Genomic DNA, 23,114 nt, shown 5'->3' with positions numbered 1-23,114 from the left:
CAAAAGAACAGCGCAAAAAAAAAAAAAGGAAAATAAAAGAAAAGAGCTGTATAGCTGTATTAAGGACGGAGGTGTTCTTCTTGTATTACTGTATATGGAGCGTCACTTACGAGTTTAAAAACATTCACATACGTATAGTTTAAAGAGAAAAAGGAACAAAAAAAAAAGAATATAGTCCATTGGGTTAAACCTGTAGCTGTATGATGTGCTGTGGAAAAAATAAAAGTAACCAACAGTTTTCCCTTCTTAAAACACCTTTTCCCTCACTTGTCTGATCCTTTGTTGTGTATAGGTGCGTCTTTCAAACCCCCCCCCCCTCCCCTCCACAAGTAGAGAGATGGTTCCGACATTCTCTCCTTGACCTCGGAGAGTCCAAACTTTAGTTTCTCCGGACAGGAGGCAATAATTCACATTGAGTCTGTGTCTCTGTGTCCGTTTTCGCTGTCACTGCCAAAAGCAGAAATGGGTAGCATTCCAGAAAGCTGTTTTTAATAAATGCTGCTGCGGTGGTAGTAGGGTTCTCACCATGGGAGCAACACACCCTATAGATCGTTTTTTAGACGACACAAAAGCAAAAAGTTCAAAGTCCAGGGTTTTTCTTTTTTTTTATGTCATAAGCAAATACATCTCTGATATCTCCTCCTCCTCCACAGTGGCATGAAAACAGACACATTTACTGATAGTACTTCATAGACGTTGTCGCTCATACAGCTATACACACGCACACATACACACCCACACCCACCCACACACACACACACACACACACACACACACACACACACGTGCACTCCTCGCGTCATCCCATTCGCACGCTCAAATCAAACGTTTGTTACTTTACATGCAACAACAACAGAACAAAACAATAGAAAAAAAAAATGAAACAAAACTTTCAAAATAAAAAGTACATTATCCGCTGGAGCAGGGCTTCTCCATTATATTACATTCTTCGTATTGTCTCTTTTTTTTGATGCTGTTAAATCATTCATAGTAATTCCAGTACATGGCCACAAGCACATGGCAGCCTAGTTTGTCAAGTTGACGCGTTGTGACGGGCGGACGTCCCAGATGCTCGGGGGCAGGTTGGATTTGTCATCTGGGTTTTGTCGGAGGAAGAAGACACTCGGGAAGCAGGAAGAGGAACACAAAGAGGAAGTGGAGGAAGTATTCTGGGTTGTCGTGGCGGCGAGCGAGCAAAGCAAGGCCAGGATCCTGTTAGTGATGGACGGCAGCAGCTGAACGGAGAGAAAGAAAGAAAGAAAAGGGAGGGGAGAGGAGAGGAGAGGAAACGAGAGGCTGCATCAGTCACGGCGGTTTTGAATATAAACAATTTCTGCTTGGCATCCAGTCCTGACCAACAATGGCTGCTTCTCTCTCTAGCTCCAGCCTCCATGGAACATTCGACTCATCTGCTAAACAAAAACCCCAATGCCAAAGCCCAGAGCGCCTGGAGACGGCGAGCAAGCGGCCGCCCCTACGGGGGGAAAAATATGGATTTCGTGGCAACGACGTATTAACTTGTGTTCGCCACATGCTGCTGTGTTTACATAATATAGGAAACATGCCCCTTGATTTGTTGGCACGCATCAAAAGCGTACCGACACATATAACTAATAGCCTGTGTGTTATAGGGAGACTCCACGTACGGATTAAACAGCCAGTGCAACCGCACCGTCCTTTGTTGCAATGCCAACGGAAATAAGTCATTTGTACGGTCGTCAACATTCCTTAAGGATTATTGATTCATTACAGCTCATTGACTTTAAATATGTATTATAGGAATTGTTTCATGTTAAAAAAAGCCTATTGAATGATTTTTTGTATTTTTGTATTTCAGAGACTAACTTGCTTTGTACTGCTTTGATACTCTTTCAGTGATTTTAGGAGCATAATCAATACATAATAATCATAATTGAGAAGATAATTAAGCAGTTATTTGCAGTGCGATTCAGCACCACCACAAACTACAGGCTCCAAAATGACCACAAAGCTACAATGCCACCTGTGTAAACATTAACAAACTGAACATTGTAACCTTCCTGAGGGTATAGGATCTATTGCAGGGTTGTTGTGTTTTCGACTTCATTAGTTTTAGCTACTTTTACAATACCTAATTAACTGGCGACTAAGTGCCTAAAATAAATCAATGGCGTCACCTAAATGAAACTATTGATGTAAGTGGGTGAGATCACTGGTGAACATGTTGAGACAGCTATATCCATGCTTTATTAACTTGTGGGCGTGGGTACATTTGGGTGCTGTTCAAAAAGTCTAAAAAATGGAAATGTTGCCAAACCAAAAAGAGTCAATAATATTTAGAAAGATACATTTTCAAAATACATAAGTGAATCAAGATGAGAGCTTCTAAGACCTGCCTGGTACCATGGCAACATATTATCTATTATGTATGCATTGACTCAAGACAAAGTGTCCACCTAATAGGCACCTTCTCCTCTCTCCTTGGAAAAAGGTTTTGGTTTGTTCAAGGTGTGTGGTGCTCTGTTCTGCTGACTGGGAGTAAGCTGCTGTGTAATTCTGCTCATTAACATGCCAGCGGCGTGGAGGCCTGCAGACTGATCACAGACCAGTGGCTATTGATCTGCTCTGGCTGCCTGATGGCGCCGCCCTCGCTTGTTAATTAACAGAGTTTGTGGAGCTGATGGGGGCCAGTGATGAGGTAGAGGTGTGTGTGTGTGTGTGGGGGGGAGGGGGGTGGGGGGTTAATACATCTTTTAGGCTCTCTGCGACTTGACATAGTTGTGTATTAGAAGCACACTGTAATCATAATACATTAACTTTATTTGTTTTGAGTTCAATAGGGCTTTTTGTGCTGAGTTAGAAGTAAGAAGAGAAGAAAAATATTGATCCTTACCTTGATGACAGTTTGAGTAATCCTCTGGTGTATTTTCTTGTTTGTTTTCTTGGCGCTGATGATGCAGATGAATCGAAATTCACAAGGCATCCATATTGCCTTTGCTGCGTCCTTTTTTTTCCAAAATAAATCCTGCCAATAGTAATCCTTCATTCTCACGTCCAGTTTATGAAAGCAATTCAACTGCTGCAAAGGGGGTTAGCTGGGGTTGCGGAAGAGTTGTGTTTGGGGGGGGGGGGGGGGGGGGGGGGGGCTTTGATTCAGATGTGGAAGATGAATGGGAAAAAAAATCCAAATTGTGTGTTTATCCGTAGTGTAGGAGGGCATTTTCTTTTTGGTGGGAAGACATGGGGAGTGGGAAGAAGGATCCTCTGGTAGATCAAAAGACATTCTCAGCGACGTCCTGAGGGCAACAAAATACAGCGTTCTGGGAGAAAAACAAGGCCAGAACGGAGCCAGTAGAGACACACAAAAAAAAGCTTGCTAAAAATAAAGCCCTCTCCGTGCACCTCCATCTCCCCCCCACTGCAATCCAACCCTCCTCAACCTTCTCAGAGATCCACTGTTTAGACACGACGGTCGGTCACTTTTCCTCCATTTTGTCCGTGAGATATCAAACAGATCCAGCTGAGCAGGGGAACAATGGTGGCCAAGGGGGGTTAGCCTGCCTGCCTGCAAAGTAGTCCCGCACTGAAAACGACTCATGTACAATAAACACAGTCACGGGGAAAAAAAAAAAAAAAAATCTGCTCTGCGGATTATTCCAGAAAAGAAAAAAAAAAGGTTCCAGAAACAACACTCTGCCCAAAAAGAGGAGGAAGTAAAAAAGTACTTCTCTCACTTTTCCTTCCAAAACCATTAAAAGGCACTCCAGATTGGCCTTCCTCGGAAGCACTTTTCCAGCCGTCCATCCATCCATCCATCCATAAAAGCGTTCCCATTCTCCGAAAGCAACATTTAAAAAAAAGGGCAAAGTAAAAGGTCAGATTTTTGTTTTTCATTTTAAAAAGTGCCGTTTTCACCACTTTTGTTTCTTCTTCTTCGTCAACGTCTTCTTTTTCTTCTAAATCCAAATTTAAAGTGCATGGATGAGGTAAACTATTTCTTCATAGTTTATTTGTCTCTTTTTTATATTTAATCTCTTTTTTTATTGATTTTTTATTTAATTTTTTTCATAAGAAACAAAGTCGCTCTAGCTTCCTTTTTTCCCCTTTTTTCTTCTTCTTTGCTTTTAAAATCTCAGACGGGAACCATCCTTCCTTGCATCTGTTGCATTTGGGACAGCATTCCCTGCACGCTGGTCAGGATCTTGCTCTGGTGTGCTGCCGAGGAGATGCCTATGCGAGCCATGTCCCTGAGAAAAAAAGAAATGCAAGGAGACAAGAGAGAGGCCTTTTAGGACGGCAGACAACAATAACAAACACGCGTAGACCCGATCCACATGATGAATTTCACAGCCGTGCACTGGAAACTGGCCCTGACATTTTAACTGCTGAATAAGAAATTTCTCTTGCCAACACGGCAGGCGCAAAATTGAATTAATAGGTGAAAAATGAAAATATTACAGACAACTGACACGGACTGAGAAACCTTTTAGGCATAAAGACTTTTTGCAAAATGTGTCAGCAAATTGATTCAGCTGCAAACCATGGACATGACATAGAGCAGGTTCATTGGTCATATGTAGACGTGCTAGTTACTTGACATTATGCTAAGCTAAGTTTGCGGGCTGAAAAAATATCAAAGTCCTTTCACAGGATTGCCCTCTTAAATTAAAGTGTTTTTCGCCGCGTTGACAAACTTGGAATTCCCCTTTTTTCCACTTTCCATCTCCCCTCTTTACTCACTCTTGTGTCATGTGGACCACGGCCTCTGGAGTGGTGTATCCGGCGGCTGTGAAGTTGTCGCTGTATCTCTCCATGCCGATGGCCTGCAGCCAGTCGTCCACCGTGCCCGCAGCAGAGCACGCCTCGGGGCTGCCTGGTTCCAAAAGGGTGGTGTTAGGCCTGGCGGGGTGGAGGATAGAGAAAATTGTGGTTAATTTAATGAGATTTTTTCGGGTTTAAAGATGTTGTCCGAACTGTTGATTCTGCAGTCACAGTCAAACGTGTCAGGGTTCCCCACAGTTATGAAATTCCTGGTAACGTTAAGTAAAAAAATTCCAAGCTTGGTAATGGTTTGAAATGTATGTTTTTGTAAGATCAATGTTTTGGAAAAGTTACTCATTTTCGCTAGTGTTTTAAACCATTTAAATACTATAACACATGGCTGTAGAGGGATAGTCTCATTATGTGAAATAAAGCCTAAATAAAGTCATGGAAATTAAGTAAAAAAGTCATGGAAAAGTCATGAAAAGTTTATAAAAAATATATTGTTAAAATTGTGTGGGAAGCGACCCTGACGTGTGATGCATCTTTACTTCAAGCCCATAACCATGATGTGTGTGCAACCGTCTGTGCACATAGACAATAAAAGTTACGCTCTGTGTAAGTGCTGTTTGACGCGGTGAAGGTTAATGATCCACTTTTTCTACACAGTCTGGAACACCATTGATTCATGACAACTACAGCCAAAGACAGACAGCATTATGGGAATTAGGTGTTCCCCCTGATTCCTCCCTAAGACACTGTATAGCCTACTGTAGTGTCAGAAGGGCATGACATATACACCTCGGGTGCTGACAGAAAGCTACCCACAAAGCTGTAAAAACTGCAGCACGCTACATTTCTCTCTCGCTATTCCTCCGCAATGGACTCTGGGTTCTGCTCTGTTCTGTTCTGTTCTGTTCTGTGTCCCCTAATTTTCACAGCTCCTACCACAAAACCCAGCCAAGGCAAACATGGTTCCTCCTGGGTGTGACCGACACAGTTAGTTAATCCTTATGTTACAGAAAAAACACACACACAGCCCGGGCACACTTGAGTTGAATTTTTTTTACGGCACGGTGGAGTTCCTCTTCCTCCTTGCATTCAGTTATTCATCAGCAGTATTTACCTCCTGCTTTTTAACTCTAACCCCTTTCTTTTCACCCTCCAATCCTTTCTCTCTGTTGAGCGTTGCCGCAGCAGCACCGCGGGCCATGAAACATTTACATGGGGCCGGCCAGTCTGCAGTCGGTGGCGATCTCACCGCGCTCTGGTGACTCTCTCACTCACTCACTCGCACACACACACACACACACACAAACACTCTCTCTCCCTCTCTCTCTCTCTCTCTCTCTCTCTCTCTCTCTCTCTCTCTCTCTCTCTCTCTCTCTCTCTCTCTCTCTCTTAATCGTTCCAACCCTGCATCTTTTCTTTAAAAAAAAAGGCGTCTGGTCGGGCCGTGAGAATAGGATGTTGGGCTCTTTAATAAGCCATCTCTACACAGTAGGTGAAAAAAGATTATGCACTAGGATCCCTTTCCTTACACACACACAGACAAACACACACACACACACACACAAACACACACACATTCTAATTTCCCTTCCCATCTTGTAACTGTAAAAAGCTGCATTTATAGGATTCAGCTCTGCTAATTACTCCTTGAGGACTCCCATCCCGCTCTCTCACCGTGTCCCATTAGGTGAGCGTGTGTGTGTGTGTGTGTGTGTGTGTGTGTGTGTGTGTGTGTGTGTGTGTGTGACCCACTCGTGTGCACTCACACACTCGTTAAAAACTCAAACAGAGTCCCACACTGGCTGTCCAGCAAGTCTGTTAACACACATAGGTCATTCTTAACACGTTTAGCCGCTCCTGAGTAATGGTGTCGGAGTTGAACGGGTCATGTTTGTTTTCTAACTCGCCGTTACATCGTAATTCTCCTCTCTAACCCCCCTCAATCCCTCCCATGTTAGAGCGCTTACATTCCTGAGTGTACAGCACCATTAAAGCTATAGTTTGCAGAGACATCCATTATGGGGGGGGGGGGGGTTGTTTGTGCTGAAAGAGCCACGCGTTGCCGGTAGATAAGGTTTAATGGTGAATGTAAACACCAGTGAGAGAGAGAATAGGCGAGCTTGTGTGTCTGTGTGTCTGTGTGTTTGTGTATGACAGAGAGTGTGTGTGTGTGTGTGTGTGTGTGTGTGTGTGTGTGTGTGTGTGTGTGTGTGTGTGTGTGTGTGTGTGTGTGTGTGTGTGTGTGTGTGTGTGTGTGTTTGCGTATGAGAGAGTGTGTTTGCTCTGGTGTAAGAGGCAGAATATTGAGTACGTAAACGCTGCATATGTTTGTTTAGGCACATTAGCTTTTTAACACAATAATGCATATGGGTTGCCAGTCTGCACTTTAATGGTAAATTCAAGAGGAAACGAGAGGATCATATGGAGCCACATAGCCAATGTCTGGCCAATGTTTGGAAGTGTGATTTTGAGCTGAGTTTGCAGTAGTAAAGTCAGGCTGATTTATGAAAAGTAATATTCCTAAATAATGTGACCTCTAAAATGCTTTTATGTTAGCAGAATTCTCAGAGAATTCATCACATCTTGTCACATTTACAGCGTTAACATATTTTACCAACTCCCAATAAACATCAGTGGTATGTAGCCATGATTTTAACAGTTTGGGACTCTTTCTGTTGTAAAACATTTTCAAGGAAAACCGTTTCTGTCTGTGTGTGTTCTGTGAATTATCAAGAGTAACTAGGACTGGAACTTGGCAATGGATGGGGCAAAATGGCGCTAAAATGGTAACAAGTGAATAAAAACATTTAGTATTTTTGTTTCTTTGATTTGTGTGTTAAAGGTGCACTATGTAGTTTCAGGGGAGGGGAGATTTGTTTACATTTGAAGAGCCTGCAGTTAGTTTACAAAACGTGTTTTCTCTACATGTAATTCTTAGTATTGAATAATTCTGTCATCATAAATCCATACAAAATTATTTTGAGGAACCTGGCACCAAACAACGTAAGACTAGAATATGTTTGTAAACCAAACTGTGGGCCCTGCTGCTGTAAACAACAACAGTGAAACAGAAACTTTTAAGGTAGCTTACTAACTTCAAACGGTGTTCCAAGGGGATATTATTTTACCCATGTGGAAAGTTTTCTTTATTCAGTTATGAGAATACGACTTAGAAAATGTTCACTTCTCTGACACACTCAAAGTAACATAGTGCACCTTTAACAACCATACAGTATGTATTATTGGAGTGCCCCCTCTCACCTGGCAGCGGTCTCTCCCCCTGTCCTCTTCAGTGTGTTGGGGTTGCGGATCAGTTTGTCCAGCATGTTGACGATCTGTCCAAACTTGGGCCGGTCCGCCCTCTCTCTCTGCCAGCAGTCTAACATGAGCTGGTGCAGGGCCACGGGGCAGTCCATGGGCGGGGGCAGCCTGTAGCCCTCATCAATAGCCTTGATCACCTACAGACAGTTAGATCAATGTAACTGTAAGTCATTTTCTTCCTGAGTTCAAGTGAAATACAAACTGTATGCGGTTTTTCGTCAGAGGGTAAGTGCTTTAATCTCATCTCCTAACTTTGACTTCAGGCGCCTACGCAAGACATTTGCTCGTGCATAAATGAAATCCTTTACCATCATTAGCGGCTCTAGAAATGCAAATTCAAATCGGTAATGAGAAATAAAGGGAATACGCCGCCTTCTGTTTTATCATCCTTATATGTAATTTGATTTGCAAAGTTGAAATAATAATGAATTATCTTTTTAAAAGGAAAGTGGGAATTATTGTTTGCGCTCCTAATAATCCAGCCTAATTCAAGATAGTATATTAATATCATTCACGATTGTTTTTGCATGTGATTCCATTTTCCATCCAGGCCTTACGTCTTGGTTGCTCATGTCCCAGTACGGGCGCTCGCCGTAGGACATGACCTCCCACATGACCACGCCGTAGCTCCACACGTCGCTGGCCGAGGTGAACTTCCTGTAGGCGATGGCCTCGGGGGCCGTCCAGCGGATGGGGATCTTCCCTCCCTGTGATGGAAACGGGGTTCAGATAGATTAATGAAAGCTGACAAGAGCACTGACAAGTAAGGTGACACAAAGACAGACAGACTGCAATCAGACACACACACACACACACGCACGGACTGCACACAAACATAGACATACACACACACACACACACACATACCGGTTTTGTATCATTCACTCCTCATGTTGTGGGGATATTATGGCGCTTTTCCACCGCATGGTATCAGCTCGACTCGACTCGACTCAACTCGCATTTTTGGCTTTTCCACCGCAATTTCATGGTACCTGGTACCACGTAGCGGCTGCTTTTTTGGTATCGCCTCGCTCTAGGTTCCAAGCGAGCTGAGCCGATGCTAAAAGGTGATGTCGGCAGACGGCCGGCCACTGTTTGGCCAGAGACTATTGTCTGGCCAATCAGTGGCCAGAGACTACCGGCTTCATTCTGTTGTTTATTCTCCCCAACTCTCCGGGACTTTTGAGTGTATTTACGCCGCGTGCAGCCTTCTCTGGCTCTCTTTCATTTGATTTGCATCACAGATCTGAATTTATTTTCCATATATTCGCTAAGCTCACCCAGTGTTGGTTGTTGGGGAAGTTACTTATCATACGAGAGGAGACATGTAGGGCAGCTAGCAGCTAGGCTAGTAGCCAGCTGGGACAGACATGATAGCGAGCGATTACATTACAAGCCTCGGACTGAACTGATTACCTCAATAAAATATTCAGGCTGAGACACGGCTTGCATTTGAAAACACGTATCCTGAAACAAGCACTAAACAGTCAACTTTATCATGCCCGTGTTTACGTGCATAGGGATGTACGTGACGCATCCCTACAGCTGACTGTGTGGCAGAGTCACACATCGGGACAACAACCATCCCTTTTAATGGCCCGTAGCAATATTCTTCTACTTCTTTTAGCAAACAGATACAAGGGGGGTATTTCTTAAACATTTTTCATCCGTGTTTTTGGCGGTTGGTTCAGTTAATAGTGCAACAACTGCTCGCAATTTCTGCTCTGCTACTTTGCTCCGGAGTAGGCTTTCAGCCCCTTACGACGACCCCGCCCACGTTCAGCAGGTACTATTTGCGGTGGAAAACGACCCGTGCTGCTACCAAACCAAGTTGAGTCGAGTCGAGTTGAGTCGAGTCGAGCTACATTTGCGGTGGAAAAGCGCCATTACATAAACTACATTCATTTACTGGAGACTTGCCCTAACCATAACCACTACTTGCCTGACCCTCACCCTGACCCCACCCTTCACATTAAACCTTAACCTAAGTCTAGCCTTACCTTATGGGGACTTCCATTTCAGTCCCCAAAAGGAAGGTACGTCCCCACAATATCATTGTGTAAACAGAAAAAGTCCTCAGAAACAGTAATACACGCCCACACACAAACACACACACACACAGACACAGACACACACACTCACCCTGGTGGTGTACGCAGCCTCTGGGTCGTCCTCCAGCACTCGGGACATGCCGAAGTCGGACACCTTGCACACCAGGTTGCTGTTGACCAGGATGTTGCGTGCGGCGAGGTCGCGGTGAACGTAGCTCATGTCTGACAGATACTTCATGCCCGACGCAATGCCACGCAGGATGCCCACCAGCTGGATGACAGTGAAGCGCCCGTCGTTCTTCTGCAGAATTAAAAAAAAATTGAAAATTGTTTCAAAAACTCTTCATATCATCCCGATGGCATCTTAAATGTTTTGAAATGTGTTCAACATTCAGCAATCCTGGACATTGCTTATTGTCAAAATCAGCAAATATTTCCTCAAGATCCGCATTTTATCTTATCTTATATTAAACGGGCATGTTGCTGGCTACTATGGCCCCCCTTGATTTACATTAACCTTTGATTGACATGCCTGCTTACAGAGCCTAGGCTGCGACTAATCTTACTGCAGTCAATATGCCTGTACAAATCATTCAAAGGCAGGTTTACAACTGTTTATACATATTTTCAAAACTCATGAAGATATTATCTAAGATTCAAACTATATAACTATGTTAAAACATTTAATGTTTTCTACCCGGTGATGGATGCATCATAAAAATATGTTACGGCTGAAGACAGAATCATTACAAAACATCCTCATATATCTGCTACGCCTACCATTGTTTTGATTTGTGCAATATAATTTATGCCCATCCGTGTCAAGTGTCATTTCAAGTGCACATTCCTTTTTTCATTTACTTCTGCTTGGTCTAACTCTATACATATTCACTGGGTAAAGTAGCGAGGCATCATCAAAAATGTCAAGCGCAGTGAACCCTGGAAACGCTGAGGTGAAACCTGCGCCAGCCTCCTTGTCGGATAAACGGTAAGTCGATCAAGGGGGAAGGATAAAGATTAGGGCGAATGTTTTCTGAACCGGTGCTTGTAATTTCGGGGTAGTGGGGGGTGGGGAGGGGGGGGGGGGGGGTGGATGACATTACAGAGATAAGATGGGGATCAGCACGCCAAAAGTAGTGTTATACATGTGTGCAGACAGAAACACATGACTGACCCTCAGGAATGCATCCAGCGATCCGTTTTCCATGTACTCTGTGATAATCATCACGGGCTTACCTAGAGAGAGGGGGAGAGAGAGAGAGAGAGAGAGGAAGAGAGTGAGTGAGAGAATGAAAGGCAGATGATTATGGAGGTAAACGATGCACATCACAGCCCGACACGGCAGGGGAAGGGGCTCTCCAGGGAATGTGTGTGTGTGTGTGTGTGTGTGTGTGTGTGTGTGTGTGTGTGTGTGTGTGTGTGTGTGTGTGTGTGTGTGTGTGTGTGTTTCTGTGTGTGTGTGTGTGTGTGTGTGTGTGTGTCTGTGTCTGTGTGTGTGCGGTGTTAGGCCATCCATCTCTGTCCCGTAGTGATTTAATTAGCTCAGCGTTACGGTTGCCCTGACGTCCCTCTTATTTCACTGCACATGCAAAGGCATCTCCACTCAAAGAAAAAGCACACACAAACCCACACACACACACACACACACACACACACACATATGCAGACACACATACACACACGCAACATCTTGTGTTTATGCAAATATGAACTGACGTTGGACGAATTATCCAAAGTCTCATCACAGTCCCCCCCCCCCCCTCAGTATCCTTCTGACACGCTATTTATGTCACTCACTTTCCCTTTTGCCCTCTATCTCCTTTGCCAACTTTCCACGCATCTGTCACTCTCCTGCTAGCTCTTCTCTATTGCTTTCTTTTTTGTCCTCCATCTCTCTCTCCATCTCTCTTTCACCCAGACACTCCTCTCTGGCCTCTCTCACCCCGTCCCTCTGCCTGTCCCCTCTCTGTCCCTCTTGGGGGAGCGTCTGTGTCTTTATCTGAGTCGGGGCAGGCTTGCGGGGAGGGTTGACATTCCCTGGTGTGTCTCTGTCTGTCATTGTGCCCCATAGGACTGAGGGGGGGATAGCATAGCCGCCATGAGGAGAAGAGAGGAGGAGGAGGAGAGAGAGAAACAAGAAGGGGAGGGCAGCTTGTTTTTGTCCCAAAATGGCAGCAAGCTGGTGCCTAACCAGCCATGGCGGCAACACATGCCCCAAAAGTGCTGCCACAAATTTCTCCTAGAAACTGTTTTTTTTTTTTACTGTTTCTTCGCAGTTCCATTTCGAGTGGCACAGTTAACGGTGGACTTAAAAGCTTATTGCGCTGAAGAGAAGTGCTGACTTAAACCCTAACGCCTTGAGGGAGAAGGGTTGTGTTAAATCTCTGGTGCACTCCAGCAGCACAGAATGCACTGCCCAAAGCAGCAAAGAGAGAGAGAGGGAAAGAGAGGGAGAGAGAAAGAGAAAGAGAGAGAGAGGGTTGGCAGCTGAGGTCTCGAAGGTGAAGTTCCTCCACTCCACAGCGGGCCTCTCATCGTGCCAAGAGGCCGTCAGTCAGAGCCTTATACCCGCCGCGTGATTGGCACGCCATTAATTACAGGGCCGAGCTGGCGATGCCCCCCGAAAAAAAAAGAGGAAGTAGTGGAGCTAAAGTTTGGGGGGGAGAGCTGGGGGCCCTCTCTGTCAGCCATCTTTGTTCCCTTTGTTGAGCGCCTCTGCCCCGGGGGCCAGCCGGTGATTGACAGCTCCCCAATCCAGTCTGAGGAGCGTCTGACCTGCGACCCTAAACTCCCGCCTTCCCAGCCCCACCCTCTTCCTCCCTTGCCATTTGCATGCTAATTCCTTGTTTACTGAGTAAGCCCCGCCGCCTTTGGCAATGAACTCTGGGCAAGGGCCCCGCCAATGGGCCGATTATCACCTGCCATCAAAAACGGGAGAAGGGGATAAAAAATTCAACAGGGGGGACAATAACGGGGCGACGTTGGTCTAACGTTCTCTCCAGAGGCCCTGGCGTTTGCAGCGAACAAAGACTATGGCTATTAAATGCAGACCTTTTTATTTTATTTTTCAAATTAGCACGCTCCTACTTTATGTAAATCATCCGTCAAACATATCCAGCCTGATTTCGAGCTCTTAATGGAGGCTAGATTTTAATTACACGCTGGCGTGATGGAAACATTAAGTACACAGAGGCATTCAAGATGGTGGACTACAGCCAGCTAACCTAAATGAGAGATTTTTGCACGTTTATGTATTTTCAGTGCTATTTGGAGTTCCTCCATAATTAATAAGGCTTAATTGGGATCTGTTGGACATGCCAGCAAACGGAGTCCGCCAGATTGAGAATTCCTTTTAACTTGATTGTAATGGAGAGGGGAGTGCAATTCAAATAATGGATTTTTAATAGATTCCACTGACACACTCAAGTGTAAAGGACTAATTTGCCCTGAACCTTTTGTCGAACCTCTCAAAGGAACTAGTAGAAGGAGTTGGAGAGGGAGTTGTCATTTTTATTTACTGACTTGAATATAGTTCTTATTGTAAATGATACTACCCTCTGTCCCATGTCCTTAATATGTGTCCTTTGATGTAGTTATCGGTTGACTGATTTTATAATGGATGTATGGCTGGGAAGGCTACAAAGGAATAGCCCCCTTTTTTGGGATGAATAAAGTTGTCTGAAATCTGAATCTGCCTATCTGCCTCGCTCCGTCTCTTTTCCCTTCAGCCCTTCGGTTCAGTAGCTCTACCACCGCTCTGCTTTCTCTGTCTCTCTCTCTCTCTCTCTCTCTCTCTCGTTCCCACAGTTGTTCTCCGTCCTTCCTCTAATCCATCAGCACCTCCTTCCTGCCTCTTTCTGTCTGCGTCTATATTAACACCTTCCCTGTCTGCTGCCCTCTTGGATCCCATTTCTTCTCCTTCCTCCTGTCCATCTGTCCACCTCTTTCCTCTGCCTTTCTCCCTCCATCCATGTGAGGTCTGAGAGGTGGTTCCCTCCACGGTGAGAGGTGTGATAGGTGATAAACAATTCTGCCTGTGCTGCTGTTCATTTTCTGCTGTGTTTGTGTGTGTGTGTGTGTGTGTGCCTGTGTAGTGTACAGTGTGTCCAAGAGTGAAAGAGACGGCGTTATCTGGTACAGATAGGGCCAGGATGTTGTGTCACGACGCATTAAGACACTTCATCCGTCTAACCCGAGCCGAGGACCGGCCATCAGCTATGGTAACACTCACGCACACATGCATGCAATCAAAGGGTGCACGCACGCCAACATGTGCTGACAAGACATTCGCATACAGACATATACACACACACACACACACACACACTAGCCTTACAAATAGCAATCGGGGGGGAAAGGTGTAAAAAGGTATGGAGAAACAGAGTGATGGAGAGCGATGGAGAGAGACAGAGAGAGTGCAGCGGGAGGGCGATTTGGCCGGTGTTTTGTGGGCCGTGCAGCAGCAGATAGAGGAGGGATAGGGTATCACTCCCTAACCCCAAACACATTTACAGCTGACACCATGATTAATGAGCCTGGTGCCCCGCTACAGGCTCTGTTCCTGGACCCATTAGAGCCCCCCTTCTTTCCCCAACTGCCCAGCTATACCTCTAACTCAACCCCCACCCCCCTCCACACCAACACTGGACCCTTTCCATCTGGACAGAGCCCACCTGGGGATACCCCGGATGGCACGTCTGGACACCACACACATGCACAAAATACAAGCATTTATATGTGCAAACGCAGGCATCCTTAAACAAATGCAACATAAGCAGTTGTGCATCTTAAGATTTACTGTAGGTGTGTGATAATGAAGACAGAGAGTGCCACACAACTGGTTCACCATACTGGTTCATCCCTACACTCACCCATCTCCAAAGTCACCCAAAAACCGCAGACGTAGTTCGTTCATGATTAATTGTGAGAGTTTTTTTAAAGGGCGCAAAAGGACAGCAGAAATGAATGTCCTTTCTGTGTCATTATAATATAATTGTGTGTGTGTGTGTGTGTGTGTGTGTGTGTGTGTGTGTGTGTGTGTGTGTGCGTGCGTGCGTGCGTGCGTGCGTGCGTGCGTGCGTGCGTGCGTGCGTGCGTGCGTGTGAGAGAGAGCTGAGTTGTACTGCATTTTCCCGTATGTATAGTATATGCCTTCTCTTCAATTGGATAATAAAAAATTTTAAAAAAATGTCACGTGCCGGACATACATTTGGTGACGACGCCCTCTAGGTGAATGATGTTGGGGTGGTCGAACTGGCCCATGATGCTGGCCTCAGACAGGAAGTCCCGCCTCTGCTTGTCAGTGTATCCTGCCTTCAGCGTCTTGATGGCCACACAGATCTCTCTCTTGCCCGGCATCTTCAGGCGCCCGCTGCAGACCTCGCCAAACTCACCTAAAAATAAAAAAAAACAGCTACAGTTGAAAAATATGGAATATTAGCTAGCTAGCTTTTCATTTTCCAAAAGATCAAATTATATCTGTGGCACCGGGTACATGAATGTTGTCTTTTCCTTGACAGAAATAAATACACATCCACCATAAATGAATACAGAAAAGGCACAAATTGGTGCACAGAATTGTAAAAGAAAATGCCGGATATGTAGTGTTTGAAACTCAAAAATGTTCTGGTGTGTTAGTCTGTGTGTGTGTGTGTGTGTGTGTGTGTGTGTGTGTGTGTGTGTGTGTGTGTGTGTGTGTGTGTGTGTGTGTGTGTGTGTGTGTGTGTGTGTGTGTGTGTGTGTGTGTGTGTGTGTGTGTGTGTGTGTGTGTGTGTGTGTGTGTGTGTGGTTGTGTGTGCAGGGTTAGAAGGGGTCCACTTTAAACATTGATCAGACCACTAATCCCTCACTCCCCTCCTCCTCACACCCACTGGAGCAGAGAGAGAGAGAGAGAGAGAGAGAGAGGGGAAATGGATATTGATTCTTTCTCTTTATTATTTTGTCATTGGATGACTTTTCTCTGGCCACGGGAATAGCACGGACAATGTACTTAGCCTCCCCAGATTTATTTTCTTTTCTTTTTTTTTTTAAATCATCATTGACCAAATGGTTTCGTCAAAGAACACTATGTATTTATTTTATTCTCAAGGACTGCACATGAGAGCGCACACAGTCTCACTCAAACCTGAATTCCTTAGAAGAAGAAGAAATATGCTGGGAGCTGGCTATTTGCTCAAAAGCAAATACCAAATATACTATTATCGCATTAGGTTGATGCTTTTTATCCAAAGTATATTACAATATGGCTTACTGGAAACACTCCCCACTCGCACGCCATCAGAAAAAAAAAATGGTCGCTGGATTCAAAACAAAACATATCTCCTTACCGATGCCAATGACTTTCTCAATCTTGATACAGGAGGCGTCAATCTCTTTGGCAAACTCCCGGACGGCTTGGTTGGGGTCCTCGTAGGTGAAGGGGTCCACGTATATCCTCACTCCTGAAGAAAGGAAAGGATGAAAGGAAGAAAGGAAGGAAGCAAAAGAAAGTAAGAAAGAAAGAAAAGGAGTGAAATGTGAAGGTTAATTCATTCCGGCAACTATACACTCCATCTGTTCTTTATTTCCATCGCGCTGCAGGCTATACCGCCTTCCACTGTGGAACCTCTCCACCTCCTCCTCCTCCTTTCTTCTCTCCATACTTCGCTTCACACTCTAACTCCGTTGCCTTTTCATGTCACTACGGCTGACTCCAATGAAGATGGAGCTCATTAACTTGAATTTTTTTTTTCTTTTTTTTTGTGGGAGGCAAATAACAATGCTGATGACTTGATAATGAGGTGTTTGGAGCATGGTGAGGATGCAAGTACATTAACTTCAAAATAGTTTTTTTTCTTCTCCGACCCCTTCTCCATTTTATGGGCTTCATTTGCGGTTCATAATGCATGCACATGAACACACCCTGGCTGACAGCGCTAATGTTTTTCAATTACAGAGTGTGTAGGTAGGTGTGAAGTGTTAACTGTGAGTTACCTTGATGTAAGTGCTTCTCTTCGTCGGAGTCCTGCTTGGCCTTGCTGTATTTACTCCTTCTGGGGGCAAAGACAGCAGGCGGTCAGTGAAAAATGGCACATGTAGAATTTTAAGTTTTGTTTAATTGGCAAAAGAACATCTCATGTTAGAAAGCAAAACTTGTAGAAAATAATCAGACACAAGTGTCAATTCACTAAACCCTCATTTAAAACTTAAATCAAGACTCCAAACCCACTTATGCATCAATCAAATGATGTGAAGTGGTGATACAATCACTGATTACTGATGAGAGATTTTTAATCTGTTTTTTAAGTCATTATTTATTAAAATGAGCTCATTACAAAGACAGTAACCGGTGTTGGATGCTAACCATATTTAACTCCAAGATCTGGTTTTATCTGTATTTGCTCTTAGATATGATGATATGATACGCTAAACAGCTTAAGCAAAAGTGTTGATGAGAACTGTGGGTGGTGGCAGTGGTGGGAGGGATTGGCTTAGTTTAGCAGTGATACTGTAAACTGCAAATAATAGCGTGTATGTCTCTGCCAAAAGATTTAGAAAAAAAATGTAAAGTATATACTACCAACAACTGTAAAGCTCACTGATCAACATGTATGTTTGATTAAGTACAACAATTAATATGTTAAAAGGGTATTTTTTTCCGTAAGTTTTGAATACATTTTTTTTAAGTTAAAATTCACATATTACTTTGAAATTGTTCCTCCTTGACCGGCTTCAACATTTAAATGCTGTTAACTGCACCAGTATTGATATTCCAAAGATACAATAAATACATTAAAGCGTGGAGAACATTCTTAGTTTTTACTACTTTAAGTTTATTTTAAATAAATCTGTCAAGCTTGATTCCCCTTGGGGATTTTAAACAAGATTTTAAAAAAAAGTGGTTATCTGTGTGTGTTTGTAATTGAAAACCTTGATTACTACGCACTTTGAATTTGACGTGTTGCATTATGTTTTTACTTGATGTGTTCTCTCTGTACCTATATCCTATCTGTCTGTAACTTTGTGTTCTACTGTTGTTGAGATTACTTATAAATAAAGGTTGAATAAATAAAAATATATTTAGCTGCTAATACATCTGTACTTTCATTATAGTATGTTGTGTTGCAATGGTGTATTTTTAAATTGTGGTATTTCTAAAGTCAAAATAGTCCGAAAAAATATTTTGCAGTGAGGCTTTCAGAAGGGCACTGAGCATATAGCAGCAAATCAATCTGAGATAAGATGCACTTCAAATCCCTCCCAATCCCACAGGCAGCCTGACACCTGTGCTCATATTGATGTGTTGAGGGTCAGCGTTGGAAATGACCAGATGTGCGAGACATTGTCTAGCTTCTATGGTTGTAATGATGGTAAACGGCTATGTGATTACAGTCCCTCCCCACAATCACAGGATGGCCTCGGCTAGCGGCACAATAACGCCTGGCCGTCACATGCATATGAATAAAAGGCAGAGACAACCACCTGCTTGGCTGTGGAGAGAGGCAATCAGGTGGAAAGAGAGGGAACACACACACACACACAGGCACACACACACACACACACACACACACAGGCACAGGCACACACACACACACACACACACAATCAACAGCCCCTTTTCACTCCCCATCTTTCTCAACACCAATACACACACGCAAACAATGATTTGTTTGCGTGTGTGTATTGGTCTTTCCATATAAAAGGAGGCACACTCACACCTAAAGGGATCAAGAAAACGCCATAAAAGACACATATATAGGAATCAACACACACACCATTAAGATTCCCCTCCCCCAGTGCCACCACCACACACATACAAACAATACCTTTTTTCACATAAGGATGTGCACACAAATAGGCCTATACACCCCCATCACATACACACACACACATACACATAGAGTGAGTGTGGTTAACACCCTGAGGTGAGACGGACCCATCTGCATGTAATCCCATCTGTGTGATGGTGCTTTGTCCTGCTCGCTGGTTAACACCCTGAGATTGGGTCACTGCAAATCCACCTGATGCCTCTCTGTCTCGCTCTCCCTCTATTCTATCCTACTTTTCATTGCCCGCTTATCTCATTGTCCACCCTCCTATCCTTCTCTCTCTCTCTCTCTCTCTCTCTCTCTCTCTCTCTCTCTCTCTCTCTCTCTTTTCTCTCTCTCTCTCTCTCTCTCTCTCCACGGCGGTCAGCAAGGCGCAGCAGGGGAAAATAACTAGCCGACGGGATTACAGCCACTATATCTTGGTGATGGAGGGAAAAAGATGGAGGGATGCGAGGAGCGGGAGATGGACACGGAGGACAGGGAGCGAAGGGGTCGCTGATTGCATCTCTTCAGCTGTCGGAGCTGTCAATCACGTCTCCGGTGTGGCGAGTCATCACTCATTGGACGTGAGCGAGCTGCACTAGCTGTCAACTTGTGTGTGTGTACTTGTACAGGCGTCTTTGTGAGGACAGCTTTAAGATTTTAACCATCGGAGTGAGGACATTTTGAGCGTTCCTTCCTTACTTCTTCAAAGGCATGTTTGGTTCGGGTTAGTGTGAGGCTTCATTTAGTTATGATGGTTAAGGTTAGGAAAAGGGGCTGCAGGGAATGCATTTAGTCAATGAGTGTCCTCACAAAGATAGACGTACAAGAATGTGTGTGTGTGTGTGTGTGTGTGTGAGTTTGTGTGTGTTTTTCGAGTGACGTCCGTCTCCTGACAGCTACTTCTCCCCGGTGCTAAGCAAGACATCCCTCGCCCGGGAGGAAAGAGTGAGAGACAGAAAGCAGAAGAGGGACAGATGGATGGAGCTCACCTTCGGCTGATGACGAAGGCACTGATGAGGATGATGAGGAGGACCACGCTCCCCACCACGGACACCAGCAGCACTGTGGAGTTGGCCCCATCGCCTATGATGGGAGCTGGGACTGCGGGAAAATGGAAATAAAGATGGGGGGAGAGAGAAAAGAGAGAGAGAAATTGGAAAGGGAGGAAAGTAGGACAGAGACAAAGGGCAAAGTCAATATCATTCCGCTCCATCGAACCGCCGTACATGAAAGAGCCAGTGTACATTCTGTGTTTGTCAAAGTCATTGACACCCCCCTCTACACCCCCCAGCCACTTCCTCTCTCCACGTATCTCTTCCTATACCATTGAGAGAGACAATGACGGGCCATTAGGATGTGTGTTGTTTGACCAAGTCATTATTATGCAGTGCACTCCATCTGCATTACAATGGGACATCTGTGCTTACAGTGCATGTAAACCCTCAACTGAAGGCATGATTCCCCCCCCCCCAGTAACTGTCACACACAAAAGTATTATTTTCTCGAGGAGAATCGGGTATTTTTTAAGAAAAACATAGCAGTTAAGACACTGTGGGTGAATATCGTAAAACATAATGTTTGAGAAGAAAATATTTAATAAATCAAACAATTAATTACATATGAAAATATTCTGTAATGACCTCCAAAATAGTGCTAAGAATGATTATTGGAAGTTTACTTGTTTGTACGAGTTTAAGGAAATTGAGATTTTTGGTTTAGAGTATTGAAAGAAAAGCTATTGTTGAGATAATGGCTGTTAAAGTTGGTTGTATAGGAGAAATATACAGATGCCAACAGACAGCGTTTTGTCGAATGACCACATACATCTACATTTTGGACCTTTTATTTATACTAGTATGGAAGAAGACATGTTATGGAAGCAAAAATGTTTTGCCTGTCGTGTCTCGGCTTAAGTAGATCTAAGGCTGTTAAAAATCATGTTTGTCCAAGCTGTCTGACAGTATTATATTTGTTTTGAAACAGCTTATCCCAACATTTTATGTTTTTTTGTGGCTGCTCTATTGCATCAAATAGAAACATTTGGAAACTTGGGACATACACTAGAAACTCCACTAGTTTGAACAATCTTTGGCTTCAGTGCATTGTTTTGTTATTACTGAATCACTGGAGAGCCAGTAATCTGATATTTTGATCCGAATCCACCCATGTAGGCGCTGTAACTGTTTATCTTATCTTGGGAGTTTTATATAGTTTTAGAGAAACTGAATATTTCTTTTACTGAACATACTTCAAAATAATAACAAATAAGGCTTTTAACGAGAATTAAGAAGCTTTAGCCTCTTCCAACTAAAAATATAATTAACTGTATCAAAAACCGATATAGCTTGAACCCTATCTGGCAAATCCACTGAGACTCATTGCGATGTGAATAATGGTGGGTGTGTCAAGTCAGGTGCCTGAGCACAATATATTCATCTTTTATAAAGGACAGCTATTTTGATGAATGACTCCACAATGAAAGAGAAACTCGTAAAAAAGATGCTATCATTGCAGGATTTTTGCAAAACCGTGCCTGATAGAGCTGGCATCAAGCCTCTCTGGCTCTTCATTGAGCAGATGTGATCAAGTCAAGCAGAGCAGGGCTGGGAAGAACTCACCGGAGTTGGTCATGAACTCAAACGGGCCACTGAATTCTCCGTAGCCGGCCGCTGTGCGAGCGCGCACATGGAACACGTAGGAGGTGATGGGGGTCAGGCCCTTGATGTCTGCGTTCCTTGACGAGGTTTTTATGATTCTGTAGCTTCTTTCATTCTGGTCCTGAGGATGGGACAGATAATGATGAGTATAAGCAAAAGTTACAAAGAATAAAGAATCAGAGTGTTTTCATCTCACAGTCTGTTGAAACGTTTTTGCTATTTTAGAGATAATGTCATCAGCAAACTACATCGCCCATGGGACCCCTCACCTTCTCATAGTACTTGACTTCATACTCCAGGATTACCCCATTGGCTCTGTCCGGAGGGTGCCAGGACAGGGAGATGGTGTGTCTGGTGATATCCTTCCCCTGGATGGAAGACACTGGCGAGGGCGCTGGTGAGATGATCAAAGAAAGAAGGAAAGCAGAAGAAAACACAGATTTAGCTCAGCATGCTTTCCCCCAGCCCCGCTCCATGTTGTTTTGAGCCTTGGAGACACCATGTCTCCTCTGTGTTGCTCTCCTCCTAAATCCCCCACACTTTGCTCCTGCTGAGAAAGTCAAACAGCGGGCCAGGCCACAAGGCAATCACTTCCATTTGTCTTTGAACTTGGCTTCCATTCAAAATTGGAGGCGTTTTCAAAGCTGTACGGCCACACAGCTGAATTGCCAAAGCTGGAGTGGAGTATGGCAGTGCTTTATCTCTGAACTAAGGCTTGGCATCAATAAAAACCAATCCAATTTCCCCTTGGCTGAAGCGAGCGCCACATTTCCTACAAGCTGGTAAAATAATGTCTGTAACTTCATTTTCTGCATGATACCCAGGTCACCCTGGGAAACCCAACGCTGTGACAAAGTCCGCCTCGGATAGCTCCAAATGAGCTCCACGCCTTTGCTTTTTTGTCTTGAAGAGAGCAAATCAATTGGTTTTCATTGAAGCGCCAGCGAGCGATCTTATCTCAAGTCCTTTCTGCTGCAGCTGATAATGAGGCCATATTTCAAGCAGCCGCGCTATCTGCGTTCAGACGCCTTTTAACATGTGAAGGTTAAAGCACAGATAATGGCTTACACTCTATCCCCTCCCCTCCGGTGTGCCGCCGCTGCACAAATCAAACCTCTATCTTCGGGGGAGTGTGACAACACTAAAATTGGGTCATACACACTCTTGTCGCTACAAAGAGAAAGCCAGAGGCGGAGCAGAGATAGTGTCGTAAACAGAGAAACATTCATGTACCGATTGAGTTTTGAGCAGTAAAGAAGATATATGGTGGAGTTACAGGAAGAACGGACAAGACACACACAGCTCAGGTTCTCAAAGACCTGGGTCACAAGAACGCACACACACGCACATTCAAACACACACACACACACACATTCACCCTTCAGATATCCAGCACTTTGAAGTGTTCAAGCAAAGTTCCAAAAAGAGATTACATCCTAACACAAGCACCCTCACCAACCTCATTATATACAATGCTCCAGACCAAAAAACATGTCCACTGACGCTTAGGTAATGTTTCACCGTAGCGCCTGCCCCCCCCC

General features: G+C 44.3%; 1 protein-coding gene across 3 annotated transcripts in view; it reads right to left on the bottom strand.

Moving 5' to 3' along the window:
• Positions 1–346: 346 nt before the first annotated feature.
• The window catches only part of LOC307271374 (ephrin type-A receptor 4-like), a 60,213-nt gene continuing 37,445 nt past the window's right edge, over positions 347–23,114 (bottom strand). Inside the window, exons 6-19 of one of the 3 annotated variants that reach the window (XM_080053800.1) lie at positions 21,843–21,967; positions 21,535–21,694; positions 19,906–20,017; positions 17,097–17,155; positions 16,451–16,564; positions 15,332–15,517; positions 11,299–11,360; positions 10,216–10,425; positions 8,631–8,780; positions 8,014–8,210; positions 4,720–4,878; positions 2,873–4,226; positions 742–1,235; positions 347–711 (exon numbers count right to left, since the gene is read on the bottom strand). In XM_080053800.1, coding sequence (XP_079909926.1) covers positions 4,112–4,226; positions 4,720–4,878; positions 8,014–8,210; positions 8,631–8,780; positions 10,216–10,425; positions 11,299–11,360; positions 15,332–15,517; positions 16,451–16,564; positions 17,097–17,155; positions 19,906–20,017; positions 21,535–21,694; positions 21,843–21,967 — 1,649 coding nt within the window. In that variant the 3' untranslated portion in view covers positions 347–711; positions 742–1,235; positions 2,873–4,111. Of the gene's footprint in view, positions 1,236–2,872; positions 4,227–4,719; positions 4,879–8,013; positions 8,211–8,630; positions 8,781–10,215; positions 10,426–11,298; positions 11,361–15,331; positions 15,518–16,450; positions 16,565–17,096; positions 17,156–19,905; positions 20,018–21,534; positions 21,695–21,842; positions 21,968–23,114 lie in introns of all 3 variants that reach the window. The other 2 variants (XM_080053799.1, XM_080053801.1) reach the window with 2 other exon arrangements.

Source organism: Ammodytes marinus (assembly GCF_949987685.1).
Source record: "Ammodytes marinus genome assembly, chromosome: 3".
NCBI classification, from domain to species: Eukaryota; Metazoa; Chordata; class Actinopteri; order Uranoscopiformes; family Ammodytidae; genus Ammodytes; species Ammodytes marinus.
This window is presented reverse-complemented; position numbering and strand designations above follow the sequence as displayed.